The sequence below is a fragment of the Oryza glaberrima genome, chromosome 10 (assembly GCF_000147395.1).
Source record: "Oryza glaberrima chromosome 10, OglaRS2, whole genome shotgun sequence".
NCBI lineage: Eukaryota > Viridiplantae > Streptophyta > Magnoliopsida > Poales > Poaceae > Oryza > Oryza glaberrima.
In genome coordinates, this window is record NC_068335.1 from 2,357,731 (window position 1) to 2,381,580 (window position 23,850).

General features: G+C 41.1%; 2 protein-coding genes across 2 annotated transcripts; both read right to left on the reverse strand.

The window, feature by feature from the left end:
* Positions 1-139: 139 nt before the first annotated feature.
* Positions 140-1,567, reverse strand: LOC127786065 (uncharacterized). Its single transcript, XM_052313390.1, has one exon. It carries the CDS (start codon positions 1,565-1,567, stop codon positions 140-142), a length of 1,428 nt encoding a protein of 475 aa, XP_052169350.1.
* Positions 1,568-8,146: 6,579 nt separating this feature from the next.
* Positions 8,147-11,387, reverse strand: LOC127752639 (uncharacterized). Its single transcript, XM_052278045.1, has 7 exons — positions 10,619-11,387; positions 10,246-10,540; positions 9,750-9,881; positions 8,825-9,499; positions 8,577-8,750; positions 8,379-8,489; positions 8,147-8,159 (listed from the first exon to the last, which is right to left on the reverse strand). The coding sequence occupies exons 1-7, from the start codon at positions 11,385-11,387 to the stop codon at positions 8,147-8,149; spliced, it is 2,169 nt and encodes a 722-aa protein (XP_052134005.1).
* Between the last annotated feature and the right edge of the window lie 12,463 nt (positions 11,388-23,850).

Below are 23,850 nucleotides of genomic sequence, written 5' to 3' on the forward strand. Positions count from 1 at the left end.
TATTATAAAACACTATTAAAACATGCAAACAACAGCACATGCAACATTTACAAGTTTTAAATATACCTAGTTAATGTAGAAATTTATACAATTGATGTACACTCAAATTGCTAGCATATTGTCTAGAAAATTTAACAACTCAGGAAGTACACACAATCTTCCGTTTCTTCCTTGCTGAGGTTGTTGACAGAAGCTCCTCTGCACCACAAGTTGCAGAAATAACAGTATAAGGGGCTAACCGTGATTCCCAAACTAACTGAAACTTCATTGGCATGGTTACGGAGCCCGCTATTATATCGCCGAATTCCATGATGGGTAATTCCCTTTTGTTATCATACTTGAATTTTTCACCAGTTAGCAGTGTGATTCGAAGTGAGTTTGTAGCCAATGACGGGCAAAATGCAGTTATATCTATAATAGTTCCATCTTTCTGAAGTAGAGATTTAGGGTGTTCACCATACAAGGACAAGTTGCTCTCCATCATCCCTCTGTATAGGTTCAGCACACGGATCCAAAATGGAACACTGAAATTATTCCTCAGAACATTAGCATATATGTTTATGGCGACAAGTGACCCCTGCAATGTTCTTGCTATTTCCTTCCCTATTATCGCTAACCGGGGGTGATCCAATGGGTTCGAGCTTCCAAATGCGAGAACGTTGAAAAGGTAGCTGTACTCCTCATGTGAAAAGTTCCTAAGTTCAATGGGGTTTACAGTCCCAAACCTTGCTAGTTTCTCAAGCCTACTTATGATTATAACCTTGCTTCCGTTACCAGAGGAGGCTACTAAAGAATAAAAATTCAACCATTCACAGTCACTTATGTCTGAAATAAATTCAACAGTAATTAATGTCTTGAGAGGCATAACCTTGCGTTCATCAAATTTCTTAATATCATCGCCACCGAAATGCAGAATGGTAGAAAAGTAAGAGCGGATCCTCTCATCACTACAAACACTCCAAACTAGTGTCTTCTTACCTACTCTACAACCACCAATTATAGGCAGCACAGCTGGGATCTTAGGATGATCATCTAGCATCAATATGCTCATGATTTGTTGCCTTTCGACTTGACGTCCAAACATGAAGTTGTCAATGTAAAGATATGTACTATATGGATTGCGGAATATCCGTTCGCATCCATTTAGGAGTGAAACAAATTCCTTTAGGTTATCAAGAACGGTTTCTAAATTTTCTAATGAACTCTTCACCTCCCTGCTAACAATTGTGCCACCAGATAGATGAAATCGTCTTACATAATGGAAATCCAGGGCATATGAGTCACTCACCTCCCCTGCTTCTTTAATAAGCTCTAAGGGACCATATGTGTCAAAGACATGGTAGCCTTTATACATAGCCTCTGTAAGCATCTTGAGTTGCATCAGCATCCCTGCATTTGTGATGTATCGTCCTTCTGCCTCCTCAACAACCATATGAACCCTTAGAAGAAGATGTTGCAGTCTCTCAAGTTTGTTCTTCAAACATGAGTTGTTTCCATACTTACTGATAAGGAATGACATGAATCGGCTAATGATGTCACTCGCTAATGCAGAAATGACAACATCCATAAATATAGAAGTTTCTTGAACTATCTTTAGATGTGTGTTTGCTAGGATGCTAGCTACCAAGAGTTTGATATGGAAGGCTTTCACTGTTAACTTGGTTAAATGGTGTTTATATAGCACAACCCTTGTTGAAGAGATGAACCATGTTACAAAAATTAATGGTTGAGAATAGATGAAAACGATGTAGATGGACTTGACAGTCTTGCCAGGCCAATAGGAAAATTACATGTATTGACGTGAAGATTCTGCAATTTACAGAGGATCAACAGCTCAACATGTGTACTATTGACTCTTGAGGCAAGAATTTACAGATAGACACATGGACAAATTGGTACTTAATTTCCATGCTATTTCACTCCTTGTTTGTATCAGATATGATAAAAATAATGCATCCAGTTACTATTTTTTTTACGGTCATGAAGCAAATACGCATTCTTTGGGGTCTGCAGCAAAGACCACGAACTTTGAATGTTCTGCAGCAAAGACAGCGTTAACTTGCTTACATGGTGTTTATATAGAACAACCCTTGTTGAAGAAATATAAACCATGCTATAAAAATTAGATAAAACTGACCTGTATGTATTTTGACAGCCTTGCCAATAGGACGCATACATGTATTGATGTATGACACGTACGTGAAAATTCTGCAATTTTACGGAGGATTGACACCTCAGCATGTTTACTCTTGACTCAGTCAAGAATTAACAATCCTCTAGGTCAAATTTCCACATTTGAGTGTATGACTCGAATAACTCCAGACACGTGTTTCTCCCTTGACCTGAAGGAAGTAATTATTTCTTCAAACCAAATACTAGAATTTTCCTGATCATATTATATTCAGATCATTTTTTTTGTTACACCAAATCATTGTTAACCATCCATTTTGAATGAATCTAGTTATTGTCTACGGATTCTCTGGCAGCTGGATGTGGCCATAACTATCACTCACCAAATTGTGACTAAAACTCGTCAAAAACAACTGTAGTGTCTTTCTAAATTAGAATCGAACTATGAGCAGTACACAATCAGTTTGACAAAAATAATCTAGCTAATAAAGCAACATTGAATTTCTTGAGCTCTCCATTTCAACAGAGGAAATTCCATAACAAGAAAGAACTTATCGTCGATAGGAAATGAGTTAACGACATTGAGGGGCAGATCGTTCATCATTACAAACATTCTCGCTGATGTTCTAAGAAAGAATCTCGACCACCGATTCTGGTTTAATATCTAGAAAAGGTACAAAGGGACTGTACAGAATAACATATTGTTGTTCGGAGACCATCCAAGAAAGCAATCCTGAGAAAGATCGCCCAATATATATCACCCAATTGATACCGTCTCCGGTTCCATTTCGTCTCATGCCTCCTTATGAACACGAAAAAGCTAATCGGCGACCAGTCGTGCGTACTCTCCCCGCGCGACTGGACACGTGTCTCGTGCGGAGGATGCGGCGGACAGCGCCTGCGCGGGATTTCCTTTTTTTTTTCGTTTCTCTTTTTTTTTTGGTTCTCTTTTAGTTTTGGTTTTCTTCGGTTTCTATTCCTTTTTGTTTGTTCTCTTTCTGTTTTGTTTTTTTTTCATTTTTTCGGTTTTGTTAAGATGTACGTGTGCTAAGTTTATATTCGTATATATACCAGTTTTGTATTCGTACATATACAAATTTTGTATGAGATAATCTATAAAATGCCATTGAGAAGCGTCCAAGTCCCAGAAATGCCATCGACAAGTGTGAGTTCCAAGAAATGCCATCGTATAAGCGATTTTGTCCCAAAAATACCATCGCCGTTAGGGTTCCGTCCATTCCACGCCGTTAAGTTCTATAGGATGAACAGTGTATTTAACGGCGTGGAATGGACGGAACCCTAACGGCGATGGCATTTTTGGGACAAAATCGCTTATACGATGGCATTTTTTGGAACTCACACTTATCGATAACATTTATGGGAGTTAGATGCTTGTCAATGGCATACAAAATTTGTATTCATGTTTTTATTCATGTTTTTTTTCTCTCGGTTTTTAATATGTATATATACAAAATTTGTATACGCGTATGCAAACTTTGTATACTTGTATATTTTTTATACGTCAATTTTTTGTACACATAAAAATTATATATACGTATATATATACTTTATATACACATATATAAACTTTGTATATTTGTATACACGTATACAAAAATTATAAGTCTACATATATAGTACGTATATACATACAGTAATATACATATATTAGTATAGAATAGAGGATATAGTAGATTAGTAGTATACAGACCAGAGGAGGGGCAGCTGATCGCGCTGCGCACGTGCGATTAGTCGCGTATCAGCGCCCCCCCTCATGAAGGAGGTGATCGATGTCTGCACAGATATAACCAAATTGATTTAGTCAACTTCTCCTCCTAAGGAGATGTAGTTCAAGCTCCTTATTCGAAGCTACTACAAACTTTTGTATTTGAAGATAATTAAGCCCCAAATGTGTTGAGTAAATAAGCAATATACAATGGTTTGCCTATGATGTTTATTCATCGCTAATCATATAATTTGTGTACGGAGCCGGTGGGCCCTCCGTACCCGTGCGTGGAGGAGCTCCTGTGCAGCGACCTCGTCGACGAGACTGACGTCGTCGTTGGCAAGCCGCTGCTCTTCATGCAGGTATATATAGTCAACTTAACCCCGTTTTACTATAATGTTGCAGTTACTGACTACTACTTACTTTTATTTTAAAACAGATGACAATTTTTGAATTTTTACATAGCGTTTTAGTTCTATTAAAATATATATATATATGTCATTTATTTTGTTGTGATATGTTCTACAATTAAAGAAACTTGAAGTATAACTTATATTTTAGAATAAGTACTCTAACTAATCTTTTTACCACACAAATGGTTAAACATTATTAGAAAATTTAATGGTCAACGGATGTTGTATAATCTTGATTTTCTCCATGGATGGACTTACATTGCAAAATGACAACTGCACGCAGACGCTGTTAAGTAGATATCTTATGAACTCGAATATTTATAAAACCTCAAAACCTCCCAACTTCCAGTCAAGCTAATTTCTAACTGACGATACATGCAGTCAAAAAGAAATGTTTAATATGCATTATAATTACAGCGTGATATTATTAATACAATTTAAAGTTCTTTCATGCACCAATTTTGAAAATACCTAAATTTGCAATTAAAAAATTCAGAGAAGTATTGCCTTAAGAGAAGGTCTCTGTCAAAGTGAGAAAACAAAATCATTCAAGCCTTATGTCTCGATTTCTTATTGATTTCATATATTTGTATCTTATTTTTTCAATTGATAGGTCATTTGGATGAAGGAGAGACTCCCCCACGATGACTATATAAAGGATATTCAAGAATAACCGATGGGAGTTATCATGGATCAGATTATTGATCCTGCGAGAGAATTCCACGACGATGGAAAACCGATTCATCGACCCCATCCTAGTAATTACATTTCGTATTATATGATAGAACATTAGAAATTAAGAAGGACGGTAATACACACATATATACATATACATATGCATGGGAGAATATCCTATGCACACAGGCCTTCGCGTGTACACACCGTGTACACCAACTAAAAGTTATCACAAAAAATTTTAGAGAAGTTTATGCATATACTTCCAATAGTATTACATCTACGTGCAAAGTCACATCTTTAAATTATAGAGTAACAAAAAAGATAAAATTCTGATAAAATTATAACCTTAAAATTGTCAGATTTTTTTACGGCTAAAATATAATGAATTTGAGGTTAAGATTTTACTCATAGGTATAATACTATTGAAGTACATGTATGAATTTTTCTATTTTTTTAGTGACATTTATTAGTTAGTGTGCACGTGTGTACACATGAAAACTTGTGTGCATATGATATGTTGCCCACATACATCAATACACACAAATACATATACATATACATACACACACACACACATATATATAGACACGCACATATAAAGGAGAGAGTAGATCTATTATACACCCCTCCCTTAGAATAACTATTCTACACCCCCAATCCCACCTCCCATCCGTCCCCACCTCCTCCCCTCCCATCGCTCCTCTCTTCCTCCCGTGCCCCCTCTCTCAGCGCCCCTCTCTCCCTCCCACGCCCCCGCCCCCTCTCCCATCGCTCCTCCCTCCGATTCCCCCTCCTCCTCCTTTTTTTTCTCTCCCTCCTTCTTCTCTCTTTTTTAGAAAAAATAAAAATAAATTGGTGAGTATATATATATATATATATATAGACACACACATATAAATATAGGACGCCCGGATGGGGCACCATGTATGGGCTCCAATGTCGGGAGCCGTAGGATCGTGGATGATCGATTCAGTCATTTTGGTATATTAGCTTAATGTGTATACACCCGTTAAGAACATAGCCGTTAATAGTGAATGAATTCCATATATTTGAACGTAGTTATAGACAGTAAATACACTGAATCAATACATTTCAATGCATGCATGCAATTCGGATGATAGAATTTCCATATTTGCATGTAAAGTTCAAAATGGAAACATTAAATGCCATACAATTGGAAATAGTATCATGAAAATATGGAAAATCAGCCTGACGTTGGGGTTTGAATAAATGGAAATATATGTACGAATCATGGAAAGTGCGAAATTTAAAAAATGGAAACTAAGTATATGGAAAAAAAAACAAAAGGAACTATCCTAAACTAAGTGCCTAATTATAGAAACTGATCCTCAGTATTTGGCAACATGAGAACTAAGTATATGGAAATACTGATCAGCAGCATTTTGAAAAAAGGAAACTAGGTATTTGGAAATATATATTGCGGCTGGGTATATGGTAATGTATCCGTACCTATATATTTCCATTTATGGCGTCATTAATTTAGCTATTTGATGTACAAAATATGCATGATGGGTATATTTCTATATTTATGCATAGAATATACACTCGTGATTTTTTATTACTGGAACCAAATATACCCAAATATTGGGTATGAACACGGGGCATTAGTTTTTAATGGGCCTAAAATAAGGTTATGAGTACAAACGTGTGTCATGGGTATATACTCAAAGATTGTGTATATGTAGGGGGAAAAAATCACATGCCATGAACAAATTTTCATGTTATTATTTTGTATTAAGTTTATGATAAAAATTTTGGGTATTCGAAGTAAAATTAGGTATACTTATATGACGTACGGCGTGTGTATACGCAAGAGTTGAAAATATATACCCAAATATACCAAGTTTTCAATTTGGGAGAAGAAGTTGAAAATATGGACACATACAATCGTATATAACTCAAATTGCCGGATACTCACTGCTTAATTAAAAAATACCAAAAGGGCATGAAAGACACAATGTATATATCTTTCTCGTTTCTTGTTCTATACAAAGTGCTTAATTATATTCATTCTATGACCACTACTGGAGAAGTGCTCATCTCTCCCGGTTCGCAACCCCCTTTACTCCCGGGTAGTGAACCGGGAGGGAGAATCCGGGACTAAAGATGGCGGTCTTTAGTCCCGGTTCAAATACCCGGGAGTAAATCTCCATCTTTAGTCCCGGTTGGTGACACCAACCGGGACTAAAGATGGCTGAGCCATGTGGCCGGCAAAGCCATCTTTAGTCCCGGTTGGTGTCACCACCAACCGGGACTAATGAATTTTCTTTTATTTTTTTTTAATTTGGTTGTGCTGCCTGGTGTACATATATATATATATATACATACATATATATATATATATATATATATATGAATATATATCATGTATATATATATATGTTTAAATACATATATATATATATATGCATCATATAGAAATGTATATATTACACACATGCATATATGTGTGCACTATATGTATATCTATGCATTATATATATATATGTATAGATATACATATAGTGCACACATATATGCATGTGTGTAATATATACATTTCTATATTATGCATATATATATATATATATATATATATATATATATATGTATATATGTATGTATGTATGTATGTATATACAAATATGTGTGCACTTAAGTAATTAGAGGCCATATGCATATATATATTAACAAAATATGAGTTTGCAAGTAAGTAAATATACACATATATTACCAAACCAAGTACACAAAAGTAAATGCATGTGTGCATATATGAATATATAGATATATATTACAATTCGTTCGGACGTTGTAATCTTTGTTTCTGCTACTACGACTTGATGGCATCAGAAGAAGAAGGACCGGCTTTATGAATAGTCGATCCATCGTAACAGAATTCTCCTGTGGGATGGAGAACATGCTCGTTGATGAATCCCATTATCTGTTCTTGAACAACCCTTATGAAATTATCGTGGGTGGTGTTCTCTATCAGGTAAATCATCTGTTATTTGGAAAAAAACGGGATTATATATATGAAACCAGTAAGCAATAATTGACGGAAGAATAAATTTACGTACTTCAAGGTCCTGGCTAGTCCTGATTTGGTGTGCTAAGCAGTGCATGTACTGGCATACGTAGTAGCCGCACAAGTTAGTCCCCTTTTCCTGCTTTGCACACTGAAAGAGAAACAACGAGAGATTTAGTATGCATATCTGATTTAGAACAAAGAAGTGATTCAATACAAAATTGGAGTTAGCATGTACTAACCGGAAAATTGAACCTCCGGGTGAGTTTTTCATTCCAGATCCCGCGGACCAATGTACGGAACTGAATCCATGCTCTATTTAGAGTTGTTAGGAAGGATTAATTTATTATCCGAGATCTAGTAGTTATACAATGATTCATAATGACAGTGCAATATATGACAATACCTATCTATCACTTCGAAAATCTTTGCGAAAGTTTTCTCCGGTTTATCCATTGAATCGTAGACATGAACTTTGGATTTCTCAAGGTCGAAAGGAAGAAGGACCCAATGGAATCTGCAATTTGCATTACATGATACATAGTATGATTGTAGGAACTTTGTAGGAACAAAATTGAAGTTAATTATGATTGTAGGAACTCACGATGTGTTGTAGGGAAGTAGTATGAACCTCTTATAATGCTGCTGCACCAGGAAATGGACGATATTGTCCTCAGTTTGTTTCTCGTATTGTTGTATCATCAGCATGTTCACTTTGCGTGGGTCCATGAATCCAGTATTGAATTTGTTGTGTTGACGGCACAACTGAATCTCCATTCTACAACGGGGAAAAGGAATGTGTGTGAGCAACGTTCAAAGGAGGAACAAAATTGAACTATAAACAGTACTTACAAAGTCCACGCACTGAGAATAGAGACGTCGAGGGCCTTCAGGTGGTATAAGTCGAAGACTTCTTTGTAGCGGATCCAAATAACATCTTCTCCTTGGTAATAATCTGAGTTTCGCACCCTAGCTCCGAACATCTCTCTACCCATCGCTGATTTTTCCATGTACCATTGATGGAACCGGTACATCTGTGTAGGTAGCTCTCTGATCTTATCAGGCGTGACTAGCGGTTCACTGAGTTTAAACGTGTACATGACCGGAGCTATTTCGATAGGTGTGTCCTCTAGCAACTGCTCCATACTCAGTCCCGTATCTTTCAAGAAGTTGCATATCTCTAGTTGTGCCGGTTCTACGACTAACGGTTCAACCTCTTGTCGTGGCTGTTGCCCCAGCTGAGGGACTTCCTTTCCGCACTTTACTGCTGAAGGCTTGGCTTTAAGAGCCTTCCTCAATGTTCGATCATAGTCAGAAACTTCGACCGGTTTGCCCGGTTCGGCCATCTTAATAAAGTGATCCCGAACCTCCGGGGCTATAGGGATCTTCTTTTCTAGACTACGTGGCTTCAACTGCTCCCTAACTTCCGCTCTAACGGCTTCATCGAGCTCCTCCGGAGTCAAGTCGTACGCCCTTTTCTTGAGAGCGGGGAGCCGTGGCTCGTCAGATCTGGCTTTCTTCTTCGGCCTTGATGGTGCGGGTTCATATGGGCGGGACCTTGATGGTGTAGACTTGGCAGCAGGTGCACGCGGAGGAGTAGTTGCCCGCGGGCCCGACGGTGCAGACTTGGCAGCTGGTGCACGCGGAGGAGGTGGTGGTGCAGGGGAAGGAGCCGGAGGAGACTGACGAGGCGGTGATGGCGGAGGAGACTGTGCTTGCGGCGGGGAAGGAGGAGCGGGCGGCCGTTCTTGCCCGGGAAACACGATGTCCTTCTTACGCCAGAGTATGATGGCGTGGGCTGTCTCCAAGTTTCTTCTCCCCGTCTCCTCCAGGGATGTCAAGCTCGAGATCCTCGTAGGTTCGTTCCACCAGCTCTATCTCGACCTTCGCATATCCATGTGGAATGGGCCTGCAATGGTATGTATTCGAAGGGTCCGTGGGTATGGCCATGCCCGACGCGACCTTCACAAGAAATATAGTTCATTAATTACTAATCAACATATATATGTAACAAATTTCGCATTTCGCATACCTTGATAGACAAGTTCCTGAAGGGAGTATGCATATCGCAGGGTGTTCGCTGCGTGATATCATCAACGGGGAAGTGGGTTGCTTCGTGAGCTGCCACTGCCTCAATGCCCTCTAGGCCAACTTGGCCCGTTGATGCGCAGCTGCTGCGATTGCCCGAGGGGCTCACCATGACGGGCGCTTGTGTTTCCATTCCACGCTGCTCGGCCAGGCGTTGGTCCACCTGTCTTGTCACCTCCTCTTACATCCTTGCCTCGTAGGTGGACACCCTGTACTCAAGATTGACGATCTTAGCCTCTGTATCCCTCTTGCTCCTCATCCGACTCCTATACGTGTGGATGTCCTCTTTGAATCTATCTTTCCAAGGAAGGACGCCTTTTCCTCGCGTTCGTCCTGGATGCTCAGGATTCTGTAGTGCGAGGGTGAGCTCGTCCTTCTCTCTGTCGGGCCGGAAAGTCCCCTGTGTAGAGGCTTCAATTGCATCCGCAAGTCGGCGTGCTGCATCTCGAATCTCATCGCCGAATATGAGGGAGCCATCACCTGGATTGAGCGATCCACCGTGTGCATAGAACCAGTTCCTCGATCGCTCAGGCCAATTAGCCGTGGCCGGCTAGATACCCCTTGCTATCAAGTCAGCTTCCAACTTGTCCCACCTGGGGATTGCCTTTCCATATCCGCCTGACCCAAGCCGGTGATGGTATTTCTTCTTAGCTGCATTGGCTTTGTTCTTTTCTATCTGTGCTTGCCCTTGCGCTCCAGTCTTGTATGCCACAAACGCATCCCAGTGATTCCTAAGCTTGTTATGCATGTTGAAATCAGGTGTCAAGCCCTTGAGGATGTATCTCTTGTACAGATCTGATTTGTAGCTCTGGAGTAGTTCTGCCATTTTCTTCAGGGTCCATTCTTTGCATCTGGGACGATCTGCCTCAGGGATCGTGAATGTCTCCAGCATGGTGGTCCACAACATGTCCTTCTCTGTGTCAGGGAGAAAGCTATCTTCATCCCCGCGTGACCTAGTTCGACGCCAGTACACTATGCTGATGGGGACGTTGTCTCTCACGACCCAACCACAATGATTCACAAACTTTCGTCCTATACCCGCCGGGGCTACTGGTTCACCGTCTCGGGCAATCTCAGTAACGATGTGCCTTCCCTCAAGCTTCTTCGCGGGACCTCTTTTCCCGCATGGCCTCTTCTGTCTGGCTGACGGTTGACTATTAGTCCCCTCCTCGGTCCCCTCCTGGTTAGCCTCCTGGTTACCCTCATCGTTGCCCTCCTCGTTCAGGTATTGGTTGGGATCCTCGTTCCCCTCATCATCCACCGAGTACTGACTGCTGCCCTCTGCGATCGTGTCTAACAGGATTTGTTCATCATCGCAGTCTGCCATCTGTGCGTGCAAAGAAAAAAAGACAGTGAGGTCATGGACATCAACATGTACAGCTCATACGTCTAAACCCTACAAGTATACATGTATAATTCGCTAAGTCATTGTTCTCGTTAAGTCGCTAAGTCGTCGTTCTCGTTAAGTCGCTAAGTCGCTAAGTCGTCCATCCATCTCGTGAAGTCGCTAAGTCGCTAAGTCGTCGTTCGTGAAAGTCGCTAACTCACTAAGTCGCTAAGTCGTTGTTCTCGTTAAGTCGTCGTTCTCGCTAAGTCGCTAAGTCGCTAAGTTGTCCATCTCGTTAAGTCGCTAAGTCGCTAAGTCGTCGTTCGTCAAAGTCGCTATGTCGCTAAGTCGTCCATCCATCTCGTTAAGTCGCTAAGTCGCTAAGTCATCCATCCATCTCGTTAAGTCGTTGTTCTCGTTAAAACGTTCTCGTTCACTAAAACGTTCTCGTTCTCGTTCGCTAAAACGTTCTCGTTCAAACGTTCGACCATTAATGTTTTCGCTCAAGCTATGTCGGCGGCGGCAGTGGGCGGCGTCGGTGTCGGCGGCAGCGTGTTCGGGCGGCGGCGGTGTTGTCGGCGTCGACGGCGCGCGGCGGCGGCTATGCAGGCCGGCGTCGACGGCGGAAGTGGCGGCGGCGGCGGCGGTGGAGTCGGCGCGAGGTGGTGGCGGTGGAGTCGGCGGTGCGAGACGGCGGCGGAGGTGGCGGCGACGGCGATGGCCAAGGACGACGGTGCCGACGACGGCAATGGCGGCGAGGTCCGGCCGAGCTTGGCGTGTGCAAGATCGAGAGAGAGAGAGAGAATGCGAGATCGGAGGCGCAAGATTTGCGCCCCTCACCTTGAGGGAGGCGACGCTGGCGGTGGCGTTGGCGACGGCGGCTGAGCGCGGCGAGCACGACGTCGACGACGGTGGTGGCGACGGCGGCGTCTCGGGTGGTGATGGCGCGCGAGGAAGAAGATCGTGGAGAAGTGGCTAAGTGTGGTGCGGGGAAACCGATGCAGTGGCTATTTATAGCGGGCCATCTTTAGTCCCGGTTGGTAGTAAGAACCGGGACTAAAGATTTGATCTTTACTCCCAGTTGTTACTACTAACCAGGACTAAAGATATCTTTAGTCCCGGTCGGAGCCACGAACCGGGACTAAAGATATTTTCCTGCTAATCCAAAATTTATATTGGTCCCGGCTACTGTTAATAACCGGGACTAAAGATGTCTACACAAAATCAAGTTATGGCCTATTTAAATTGTTTACAAGTCCAAATAAATACCAATAAATCCAATGTAATTACCATATGGCCGATTTAAATGGTTTCAAAGTCCAAATAAATACCAAAAATTGTATGTAATTAACATATGGCCAAATTAAATGTTTTCAAAATTTTAATAAATTGGAATAAACATATGTAATTAACATAAGACCTATTTAAATGGTCTCAAGGTATAAATAAATAGAAATAATCATTTATAATTAACATAAGGCCAATTTAATTCCATTCAAATTGTAAATAAATAGAAATTATCATTTATAATTAAGATATGGCCTACTTAATTGTTTTCAAAGTGTAAATAAGTACCAAAATCATTTATAAATAACATATTGCCAAATTAGTTGTATTCAAAGTGTAAATAAATAGAAGTAATCATTTATAAATATCATATGACCTATTTAAATGGTTCAAAAATAGTAATACATTACAAATTAAGCAGTTGAGAATAATATATTGATCCAAATTCGACCTTCAATACAATACAAATAATTTACATCTTCCATCAAACAACCTAGGTCACTGTCTTCGTCACGTACTTTCTCCTCACTATTGTTCCTTCGCTATGATCGTTGCGTGAGTACGGCGTGTCCTTCTTTGATAGTATGATGCTCAGGTCAACCGTCACTGCAAACGGAGGTTGCCTCTCAAACAGATCGTAATTTTCGTCAGTCTTATCCTCGACTCCGACGATTTTCCTCTTGCCTGGGAGAACAACATGGCGTCTTGGCTCATCGGGCCCTTTCCCCTTCTTTGGTTTGCTATCCATGTCCTTCATGTAAAAAACTTGCGTTACATCATTGGCCAGAACGAATGGTTCATCTGAGTATCCAACCTTGTTTAGGTCAACCGTTGTCATCCCGCTGTCATCAATCGTTACGCCTCCACCAGTCAGTCTAACCCATTGGCACCGAAACAGAGGGACCTTCAGGGGTCCATACTCTAGTTCCCAAATGTTGTCGATGACACCGTAATACGTGCTAGTTGGACCATCGTGTCATGTGGCATCGATACGAACTCCACTGTTCTGGTTCGTACTCTTTTTGTCTTGGGCTCTCGTGTAAAAAGTGTATCCATTGATTTCATAACCTTGGAATGTAGTTACCGAGCCGGAGGGTCCCCTAGCCAAGAAGGCTAGTTGTCGGTCAATCGTCTCGTTACCCAGGAGGTGTTCTCGCAGCCAAGCGGGGACAGTATCAATATGATGGCGTGTAATCCAGGCATAGGACTTGCCACTGTTTTCTGAGCGAACAATCGCAAGGTGCTCATCGATGTAAGAAGCAACCAACGAAGATTGTTGCAAAACCGTGAAATGTGCTTTACGGAATAAATCGTTGTCTATAGTCATAATTGCTCTCCTTCCAAGTGTGCCCTTTCCACGTAGTCTCCCCTCATGGATTGATTCGGGTACCCCGATTGGCTCGATGTCTTCAATAAAATCTACGCAGAACTCAATGACCTCCTCTGTTCCATACCCATTCGCGATGCTTGCTTCCGGATGAGAACGGTTATGAATGTACTTCTTTAGAACGCCCATTTACCTCTCGAAAGGAAACATGTTGTGTAGGTACACAGGACCGAGAATACCGATCTCTTTTACAAGGTGGCACAGAAGATGCGTCATTATATTGAAGAATGACGATGGAAAGATCTACTCAAGGTGACAAGGCATTGCACCACGTCATGCTGAAGGTCGGCTAAACTTTCTGGATCGATGACTTTCTGTGAAATTGCGTTCATGAAAGCACAAAGCTTCGTTATTGTTGTCTGCACATTATCAGGAAGGATACCACGAATTATAACAGGAAGCAGCTGTGTCATAAGCACGTGACAGTCATGAGACTTTAGGTTTGTGAACTTCTTATCCTTCATGCTTATTATTCTCTTTACATTCGAGGAGTATCCGGACTAAGTATGCAGAAATTGACTTAGTGAACATTTATGCACAACTACATGATTTCTGATTTTGTTATAGGTTGATATTTTTCAGCAAGTTGACAATGTCGGTACAAATGGATTTGATAATTACCTAGATAATTCATATGCCAATGCCCATGCTACATCAAATTATGTGCAGGTGATGCAATGTTTACTTGATAAATTCTAATCAAATCTTTCTAAATATTGTCATTTACCATGAGCTGCAGCAATCATGTTATATTAGTTCTACTAGTGCCAAGGATCATCTCGCCAATTGGTCTACACCATCTGAACACACTACCAAGGTGGACTATGAATATCACACTATGCTAATAAGCCTTGCTTGATTTTAAGTACATGTATATGACCGTACAGGACTTTAATTGCAGCAATCAAGTATGGAAATCTCTGCCAAAAGGTCCAAAACAGGACAGAAGAACATGGAATCAACAGTGCCGCGTGATAAGGAACATAGTAAGGTATATTCAAACTAAGAACACAAAAATCAGTTTTCGGAACATTTTGATGCACTATTTCTGCGATACTATTGCTTTTTTTTTCTCTTGCAGGGTTTTATTCATGAACAAGCTGGTAATGCTATTATGAACAGATTAGTTAATGACCTTGAGGATTCACATTCCAGTGGCCATGCATTACCAAATAATGTGCAGGTGTTGTGTTTTATACTTGATAAATATATCGAATCAAATTGCGCCAATGTGTTAAGGCTAATTTATAACATCTTGCAGCAGTTACGTTCTGTCGGTTCAGCAAGAACTAAAGAGACACACCTCAATTCTGTCTTACCAAATCAAAAGACGACTGCAAAGGTGAGTTTTACATTCTTGCTCTGTAACTGGACGGTGCATGAATTTTTGAAGTTTATATAATGGAGCCAACTTTCATATGCAGCAACCAAGAATGGAAATCTCTGCCAAAAGGTCCAAAACAGGACAGAAGAACATGGAATCAACAGTGCCACGTGATAAGGAACATAATAAGGTATATTCAAACTAAGAACACAAAAATCACTTTTCGGAACATTTTGATGCACTATTTCTGCGATACTATTGCTTTTTTTTCTCTTGCAGGGTTTTATTCATGAACAAGCTGGTAATGCTATTATAAACAGATTAGTTAATGACCTTGAGGATTCACATTCCAGTGGCCATGCATTACCAAATAATGTGCAGGTGTTGTGTTTTATACTTGATAAATATATCAAATCGAATTTCGCCAATGTGTTAAGGCTAATTTATAACATCTTGCAGCAGTTGCGTTCTGTCGGTTCAGCAAGAACTAAAGAGACACACCTCAATTCTGTTTTACCAAATCAGCAAACGCTTGCAAAGGTGAGTTGTTAATTTCTTGCTCTGTAACTGGACAGTGCTTGAATTTTTGAACTTTATATAATAGAACCGACTTTTAAATGCAGCAAGCAAGCATTGGAAGCTCTTCCAAAAGGCCCAGGACTAGTGAAAGTAGCATGGAACCAATTTTATCACATGACGGTAAAGCTAAACAGGTTAAGTTCAAACTATTGATTAAAAGAAATCAAATTTATTGGCTGTGTATATGCTTCATGTAGCAATACAGATCCTGTTTGTACATATTCACATGACTTGACGGGTCAAATTGTGACACAGGAGGCTCAACCAAAGGAAGTCTTAAAGCAGAGTTCATCTAAATCAGTATGTGTTTACCTATTGTTTGTGAGAAATAACATCTCTCTTGTTTCATGAATAACATTATCATGTTTCTCAAATGATAGGATCAAAGGGAGGTTTACATGTTTTCATTGAATCCTAGAATCAAAAGTACAGTTGTGGCCAAAGGCAATTTAGTGACTACAGATAGCACCCATGTGATTGGAGGAAACATGCTTGGTCATGAATTTTATGGGGTGGCTGTTCATTATGTTACAAATATTGGTGGTAATGAGAGACTGCCTAGACCATCTGAAAATTGCCATACATTAAGAGATGCAATTGGTCTTGTTATTGCTTGGCCTCGTTCCTTTGTAAGCTCAATTCCATCAACACCAAGTATCTTTACATTTTTCATGGTGTGATATTTTCATTTCTTGTTACCCATATAACATCTGTCAATTTCCAGGTAAGAAAGCCAAGACAAAAGCTTCAGCCTCAACCTGCTAGGTAGGTCTCCAATTAAATTTAGTGATCCTGTTGTACTTGACCTCCCTCAAGTGCTTGTATCCATTATTTTGTTAATATGGATTTGTTTGCAGGGCAAGGGAGGACTATGAAAATAATTGAAGAAAGGATGCCCCTTAAAACAATAGAAGGAAGATGAAAGATGTGATGCACTTTCTAGCTGAAGAACTTATTTAGATTGATTTCCATCAATTTAGAAGACATGCCTTAAGTCTTATGTTCAGGAATTTTCATTGAACTTTAGTTTTCCTTTCAGTTGTGAACTCAGCTGTTATGTGGATCTTTTTTTTTTTCACCGTGCTGGATGGTTTAATTTTAACTACATTATTTTTATTGTATACAGAGCGTTGCTACTTTACTATCACTGATTCTCTTGTTATAGTATACTTGAGAACTCCAAAAAATGGATGTTCTCGTAAAATTGTTGCATATACAGTTAGCAAAACAAAATATGTACAAGTATTTATACGAAGACATATATGTCTTTAGTACAACGTATTAACAAAAATAAAAATACGTATTAGACGGGGCATCCAAATACTGCCCAAATACATGCAAACGTAATATCGAGATGTTATAAAGTGCCTCTAAGAGCGTCTCCACGTTAATTCAGGTATGGCGCAAATGATTTTTCTAAAAATCATTATTTATTTATAGAGACACACTAAAACGACTCTATGTGTTTATGAAGACGTGCTTCAAGCGTCTCCACGAAACGTCTCAGATTTTGTAGAGGTGTTCTGTAAAATGTCTCTATATTTTTGAGACGATCCTTGGGGAGGCGTTCCTACAACGCTTTATAAAAATGCCTCAACTATCTACTAGAGATGAAACAAAACGTCTCTATTCTACATATAAGATGTCTTCTTTGGGGGTGTTTTGTTGTAGTGGCCACAAAGGTCACGAACTGTCGCCGCATTCCCCAAACCACGACAGTTCCAAGCCAAGCAACTCATTTCTCCTGACGGGCCCTAAGGACGGGTCCCGTCAGTTTACCAGTAGCCCCCGGGCTAGTTGCTTCCGCTTCTCCCAACGTAGCCTCCACCTCTGTCTTCCTGGACCGTTTTAGAGCTCTCCCCGGCTCCTTTCCCTCTGCAGCCATTACCTGCTTTATTCCAGCATCTTTCTCATACACCACTAGTGCTTGCTGAACTCGTTCTGACATCTTGCTAATATTGTGGCTTGGCGTCCTTTTCCGATTAGACTCGCTGAGATCATCAGAAGTGTCCCCACCAAAGGAGGCTGGGTGTTGCAGATGCTGAATTGCTGGGATCATCTCATCATCTGTGTGCGCTACAGAGTCAGACTGCTGTGACTGCTGCACCTTATCTCTCCCATACTGCCCTATTCGTTGGTCTGTAGTGTCCCCAGACACCGTCAAGTTGTTTGCCTGGTTTGCCAGTTGCTCATCTATGGCTCCATCTCCTGCATTCTCCCTGCCATCAAAACCATCATGTGCATCAACCCTGTCCGGAATTATATCCTCCCGAGAGCTTCCCTTCTGCTGTTTGGCGGACGAAGAGCTGGCGCTACCTGCACCCCTGAAAGATAGATTACGAGCAACACTAGTTTTTTGCTGACCCCGGATAGTACTTAGCTTCCTTTCAAAGGGCTTTAACGGTGAACACCTAAGATCAGACGAAAATCGGCAAGGATGGTCTATATTGGCAACCCTTTTCTCACAATCTTTATCTGAATGCCCAATATAACCACAAATGAAGCAAAAGAAAGGTACCCTTTCATATCTCAGCTCAAATCTCCTAACCACCTCACTTCCCTGCATATTGATCTTTATAGCTAGCGTAGGCTTCAGGGGTTTCTTGACAGGAAGATCGACACGGATGCGGAAAAAGTCGTGTTTGTTCCTTCCCTCTTCATCAACATCAACCTCCCTAACACGTCCCAACTTACTGCCATAAAGCTCGCCCCTCTTCTTCGTCATCAGAACCAGAGGAAGATCGTAGACTCAAACCCAAACTGGAACACAATCAAGAGGAACTTGGGATGGACTAGTTATACCGTCAAATTTAGCGACGAGGAGAGCGTCACCCCGATGCAGCCATGGGCCGCCCTGAAGCACAAAGTTGTAGTCTCCCTCCGAGCTGAAAGTGACGATGAACATATTGTCTCTTAGGGATTTGATGCTCATATCAGCCCGCAATCTCCATGCCCGTCGCATATCTTCAAAGAGCGCAGCTTGATTGGGCACTCTGAGGGAATAGTATCTAGACAGAATTGTCCATTGCCCCGCTTGTTGAACTTCGCCATCATCCAGCAAAACCTCCACCACTTCTTCATCTTCCTCTTCCGGCATATCTCCATCCATAAAGGCTCCCGGACCAGAGGAGTAGAAATCACTAATGCCAGCCGATGACGGATGATTGAACTGCAGCGGCACTTCCGTCGAGTTCGGTGACTGCTGCACAGGTTCCAGCACCATATTGTTTGAGACAGCCACGATCTCCTTTGCCGGGGTGTCTCCCGGCGGCTTCGGGTGGGTAGTCATCCCGATGATGACCCCTTTCTTACCCCCACCGCCATTAGTCACCATGGCCTGAAGAACACGGCAAGAAACCTGAAACCCTAGATCAGGAGGAAGGCTGAAGCGATGGTTGTTGGAATCGGTAGTTAGAACTTGTGGGCTATGATCTTTATATAGTGGTGGTGAAAAGATCAGAAACAGATCGGACGAGACTCCCAGTCCCATACGGATATTGTTCTTTCCCCGGATCCATCTCCATAACCAAAAACGAAGATCTCCCATGGAGACACGGCCAACAGATAAGGAATTCTGAGGGCGTAGAAAAACCTTGAAGGGCAAGAAGAACTTTCTCCAAAAAGCGTGGTAGAAATTCACTGCCCTTCCCAAACTCTTCATACCAAACTGAGAGAACATCTGGCTTTGGGAAAACCTAGCATGAGAAACCCCTGCAGACACCATGCGCGGAACGGAGAGGGCCTCCATCCAACACCATCTCGCCACGAGACAGACGGCCGCCGCCGCACAATCGACAGCGCTGCTCCTAAACCCACATAATCCGTACGCAGGCGGAAACCCTGCAGACCACCTTAGCAGATCGGAGATAAACTCCATCCAAATCCATCTCACAGCACAGGAGATAGCCGCCGCCCCGCCATCGCCTGGGCGTCGCCCAAACCCTAGCTCCATGTAATATATTTAAGCTTGGAATCTTCTTGATCGGCACAGAATCAAGGGAATACAACAGATATCTCAGAGGACCAGCTTCAGTACTATCTATCCCTACTACAGGTATAAATATGACATATCAATGTTCTTCGCAAATAGCTGAGTGGAACAACAAATTAACTTCAATTATTTTATTTAGCTACTGAGTAATAACTATTCTACATATATAGGGAACAATTAGCTGCAAATGATTTGAGAAATTACATATCTAGTTCATTTTTGTTTTGCTTGCAGATCATTACTATGCTATGCCCCCCATATATTCCTATCACCGAGTTCTTGATTGGGATTCGGACTCTGATTCAAATCATGACATGAAGCCTGCTATGATGTTGGAATGCACGTTTTGTGCTAAGGAGAAGAACGATAGAACCCACAACCCCGCATTGATTGGGTTAGTAGAGCATTCTAACTAAGTTTTGGTTTGAACCAAGCTAGGGGTTATCGAATTTAATTATTACAAAAAACTATATCAGAGGACCAACTTCACCACCATATTTATCTACACGAGCTTCCATTTGTTTCCCTAAGATTTGTGTGTGTGCACGCGTGTGTGTGCTGTGGTGTGTGTGCGGTATAGCGGGCCGCGGAAAAGAAAAAAAAATGTGTTCCTTCACCATAAATGATAAAATTGCTGCTGTCTAATTCTTCCTAAGAAAATAAATCACACAAAACAAAATCTTTTTCAATGGATTCCATAATTTTCTATAGAAACAAACATTATGATGAATTTTGAGTATTAAGTGAACATAATGGTGATACGTATGTATGCTCCTCCTTAAAAAAATGTATGTACCAAGATGAAATATCCTAATCGGGCTCTTAATCCTCTACATGTTCTACTAATGGCAGGTGGCAATGGTTGTAGAGAGGTGATGAAGCGGATAACTGAGATGGCTAAGCTAAGAGCGAGTACAATAGCAGGCTACAAGTCAGCTATAAACACACGTGGAGGAGAGAAGAGAAGAGAGATAAGGAAAGCGGGATATAGATTTGTAGCCAGCTGCAGCACGTACTCCAATACGTTGTGTGTGTATGAGAGGTGGGACCGTATATTAATGGTGTAGTATATGTTTATAGGTAACTATTGTATGAATGAGCTATTAGATTGGCTATAGATGAATTGGAGCTAGTAGTTGGCTATACTATTAAACTTGCTCTAATAAGCAAGATGGCTTTAAAAGCTCTTTGAACTAGGATGATTTAAAGTTATCTGTTGTTGTTGATGGATACTACCTTAATTACAAAGTAAGAAGCACTTTACTGTAATTAGTATGTGTGCTTCTGCATTTGACATAACTATATGATGGGCGATACATGGAAGTTGATTCTTACTCCCTCCATCCCGTAATATAAGGGATTTTTGGGTGAATGTGACACATCCTAGTACCATAAATCTGGACATATGGTATGTCCAGATTCATTGGACTAGGATGTGTCACATCCACCCAAAATCCCTTATATTATGGGATGGAGGGAGTATTATGCAAAGGGTTTCATACGTTGAAGAAGGCCTATCAGATTATACCAGCTCTCTCTTATATAATACTATATATACATACTCTTGATTTTATATATGCTCTATTAACACCATCAAATATAATTTGAGCTGCATACCATGTCTACTTCACACATGTCACCTTGTGTGCCCTAGCACCAACACAACACACAGGGCTATCTTATTATCTGAAAATGTTTTCAACAATTGAAGAAGGCCCAATTATAGTGCCATCTTATATAATATTATATGCACATACTCTTGAGTTTATATATGGTATGTTAACTCAATGAAAAACTATTTGAGCTGCATGCCATGTCTATTTTATACGTGTCCCGTTAGAGTGCAACTTAGACCGCATCAGCATGTGAATCTGGAGCTCTGAGATGTAGAAGTAGTGGAAGATAAACTCCATGAAATGCAGCTTATTTCATGCCGAGCACCATCTCACCAGAGCCATCCACTGGGTGGGTGGTAGGGAAGGGGACACAAATGGTTTCAGCATCAAGACACAAATTAATATACATTGTTTTGACATATATGGGACTTCAGCATCTTCTGAAAACAAATCTCAAGTTTTCACTTAATGTGTAAAGGCATTTTGTTGACCTGTTGATGCAAACCATTAATTGGTTGGGAGGGGAGATCACCGGTTTCAGATTCTCCCACCACCGCCAGGATGTGATCCCCATGCCCAGATGCTACTTCACCAATGATGATAGTTGCCGCACCGCCATGATTGGCAGCTGCAATAGCCCAGAACATGCCGGAACCGATGATTGTGACTACCAATCAACGATGTTCCACATCACTATTGTGTTCACAACTTACCCTACTTCTGTCTGGATGACTGCAACGTTGACCACATATGTGTGAGTCTGGAGCTCCTAGACAAAGGAGTAAAGCAAGGTATACTCCATCAGAGGCTGCAGCTGCAACTTTGATTTCATGGCGAGTGCCACCGTTGTTGGCACCGTCAACTGTCTGGTGTGGGACACTAGTTGTTTCAACATCAAGGGACAAATATACATTGATTTGTCATATATGGTACTTGACCATCTTCCAAAAGAGAATCTCTAATTTTCACCATTGTCACATTATGCCGAAAAGATGCCTCTACGATAGAGAATTAACAAAGTTTGCTAAAAATGTCTCTAAAGTGTCTCTGGAGTAAAAATGTTCTATACAATTTTTCAATTCAATCTTAAGACGAAAAAGCTCGCCTTGATTCAGACTCTAGTGGACATCTTGGAATTCATGTTGTTCCCAACCAAGGACGGGAAACTAGGGTTCACTATTGTGCTGGGCTCGCATGGATATTGCCGATGATACCATTGTTGTCGGCAAGACGTGGAATATCCTAAGCATTATTCCAGTGGACCAGTACTTTCCACCCCATGCCAACATTCTTGGGACTTGTGGTTCTTTAGCTTCTCCTTGGGTAATGGACTATTACATCTACAACTCTGATGAAGGAGAAGAAGATCATGATGATGATGACTATGGTGATAAGACTAGGGCAATTCCTCCAATAATGCAGCACAATGACAAGGCTAGTGGCAGCCAATCTCCGCGGTGGAGTGACTTATGGTGTGATAAATATTTTCACCAGGAGAACGATGCACCACCGATCCCAGTAATAAGCGCAAATATAAATGTTATTGGCTTCGTTGAGGAAGCAAATGCAGTTTTACTTGGGGTTATTGTCTCCCACCTAAAGGAAGATCGGGGGGTATTCTACTTGGGGTTAATGCGGCTGTATTGGATCTATCCTTAATTGTTGAAGGGGAATTTTTCGTTAAATTTCATCTCAACAATAGGGAGGATAACTTTAAATGGATTTTGATGGCAGTGTATGGACCGGCCCAAGATGATTTTAAATCTAGTTTCTTGGCAGAGTTAGTTCGCACATGCCAGCATAATCATCTCCCCACTCTAATAGGGGGGATTTCAACATTTTGAGAAGTAGTGCGGAAAAAAACAATGACCGATACAACGCTCGCTAGCCTTTTCTCTTCAATGCTGTGATTGATAGCTTTGACTTAAGAGAGATCGCTCTAACGGGCAGGCAATATACTTGGGCAAACTCGCTCCTTATACCGACGTATGAGAAGCTAGAAAGGGTTCTTACTTCCACGGAATGGGAATCCAAATACCCTATGGTATCGGTTCATGCACTAGATAGAGGGGTGTCAGATCACACGCCCTTGTTTCTTGATACAGGGGAAGCGGCCTTTGCCGGAAACCTTAAGCAGTTCAAGATGGAACTTAGCTGGTTTCTGCGTGACGATTTCCATGATCGTGTTGTCGAAATTTGGAATAAACCAGTCAAGGGTCGTAATGCAGTCCAATGATGGAATAACAAAATGAGCGCTTTACGCCGACATCTGAGAGGCT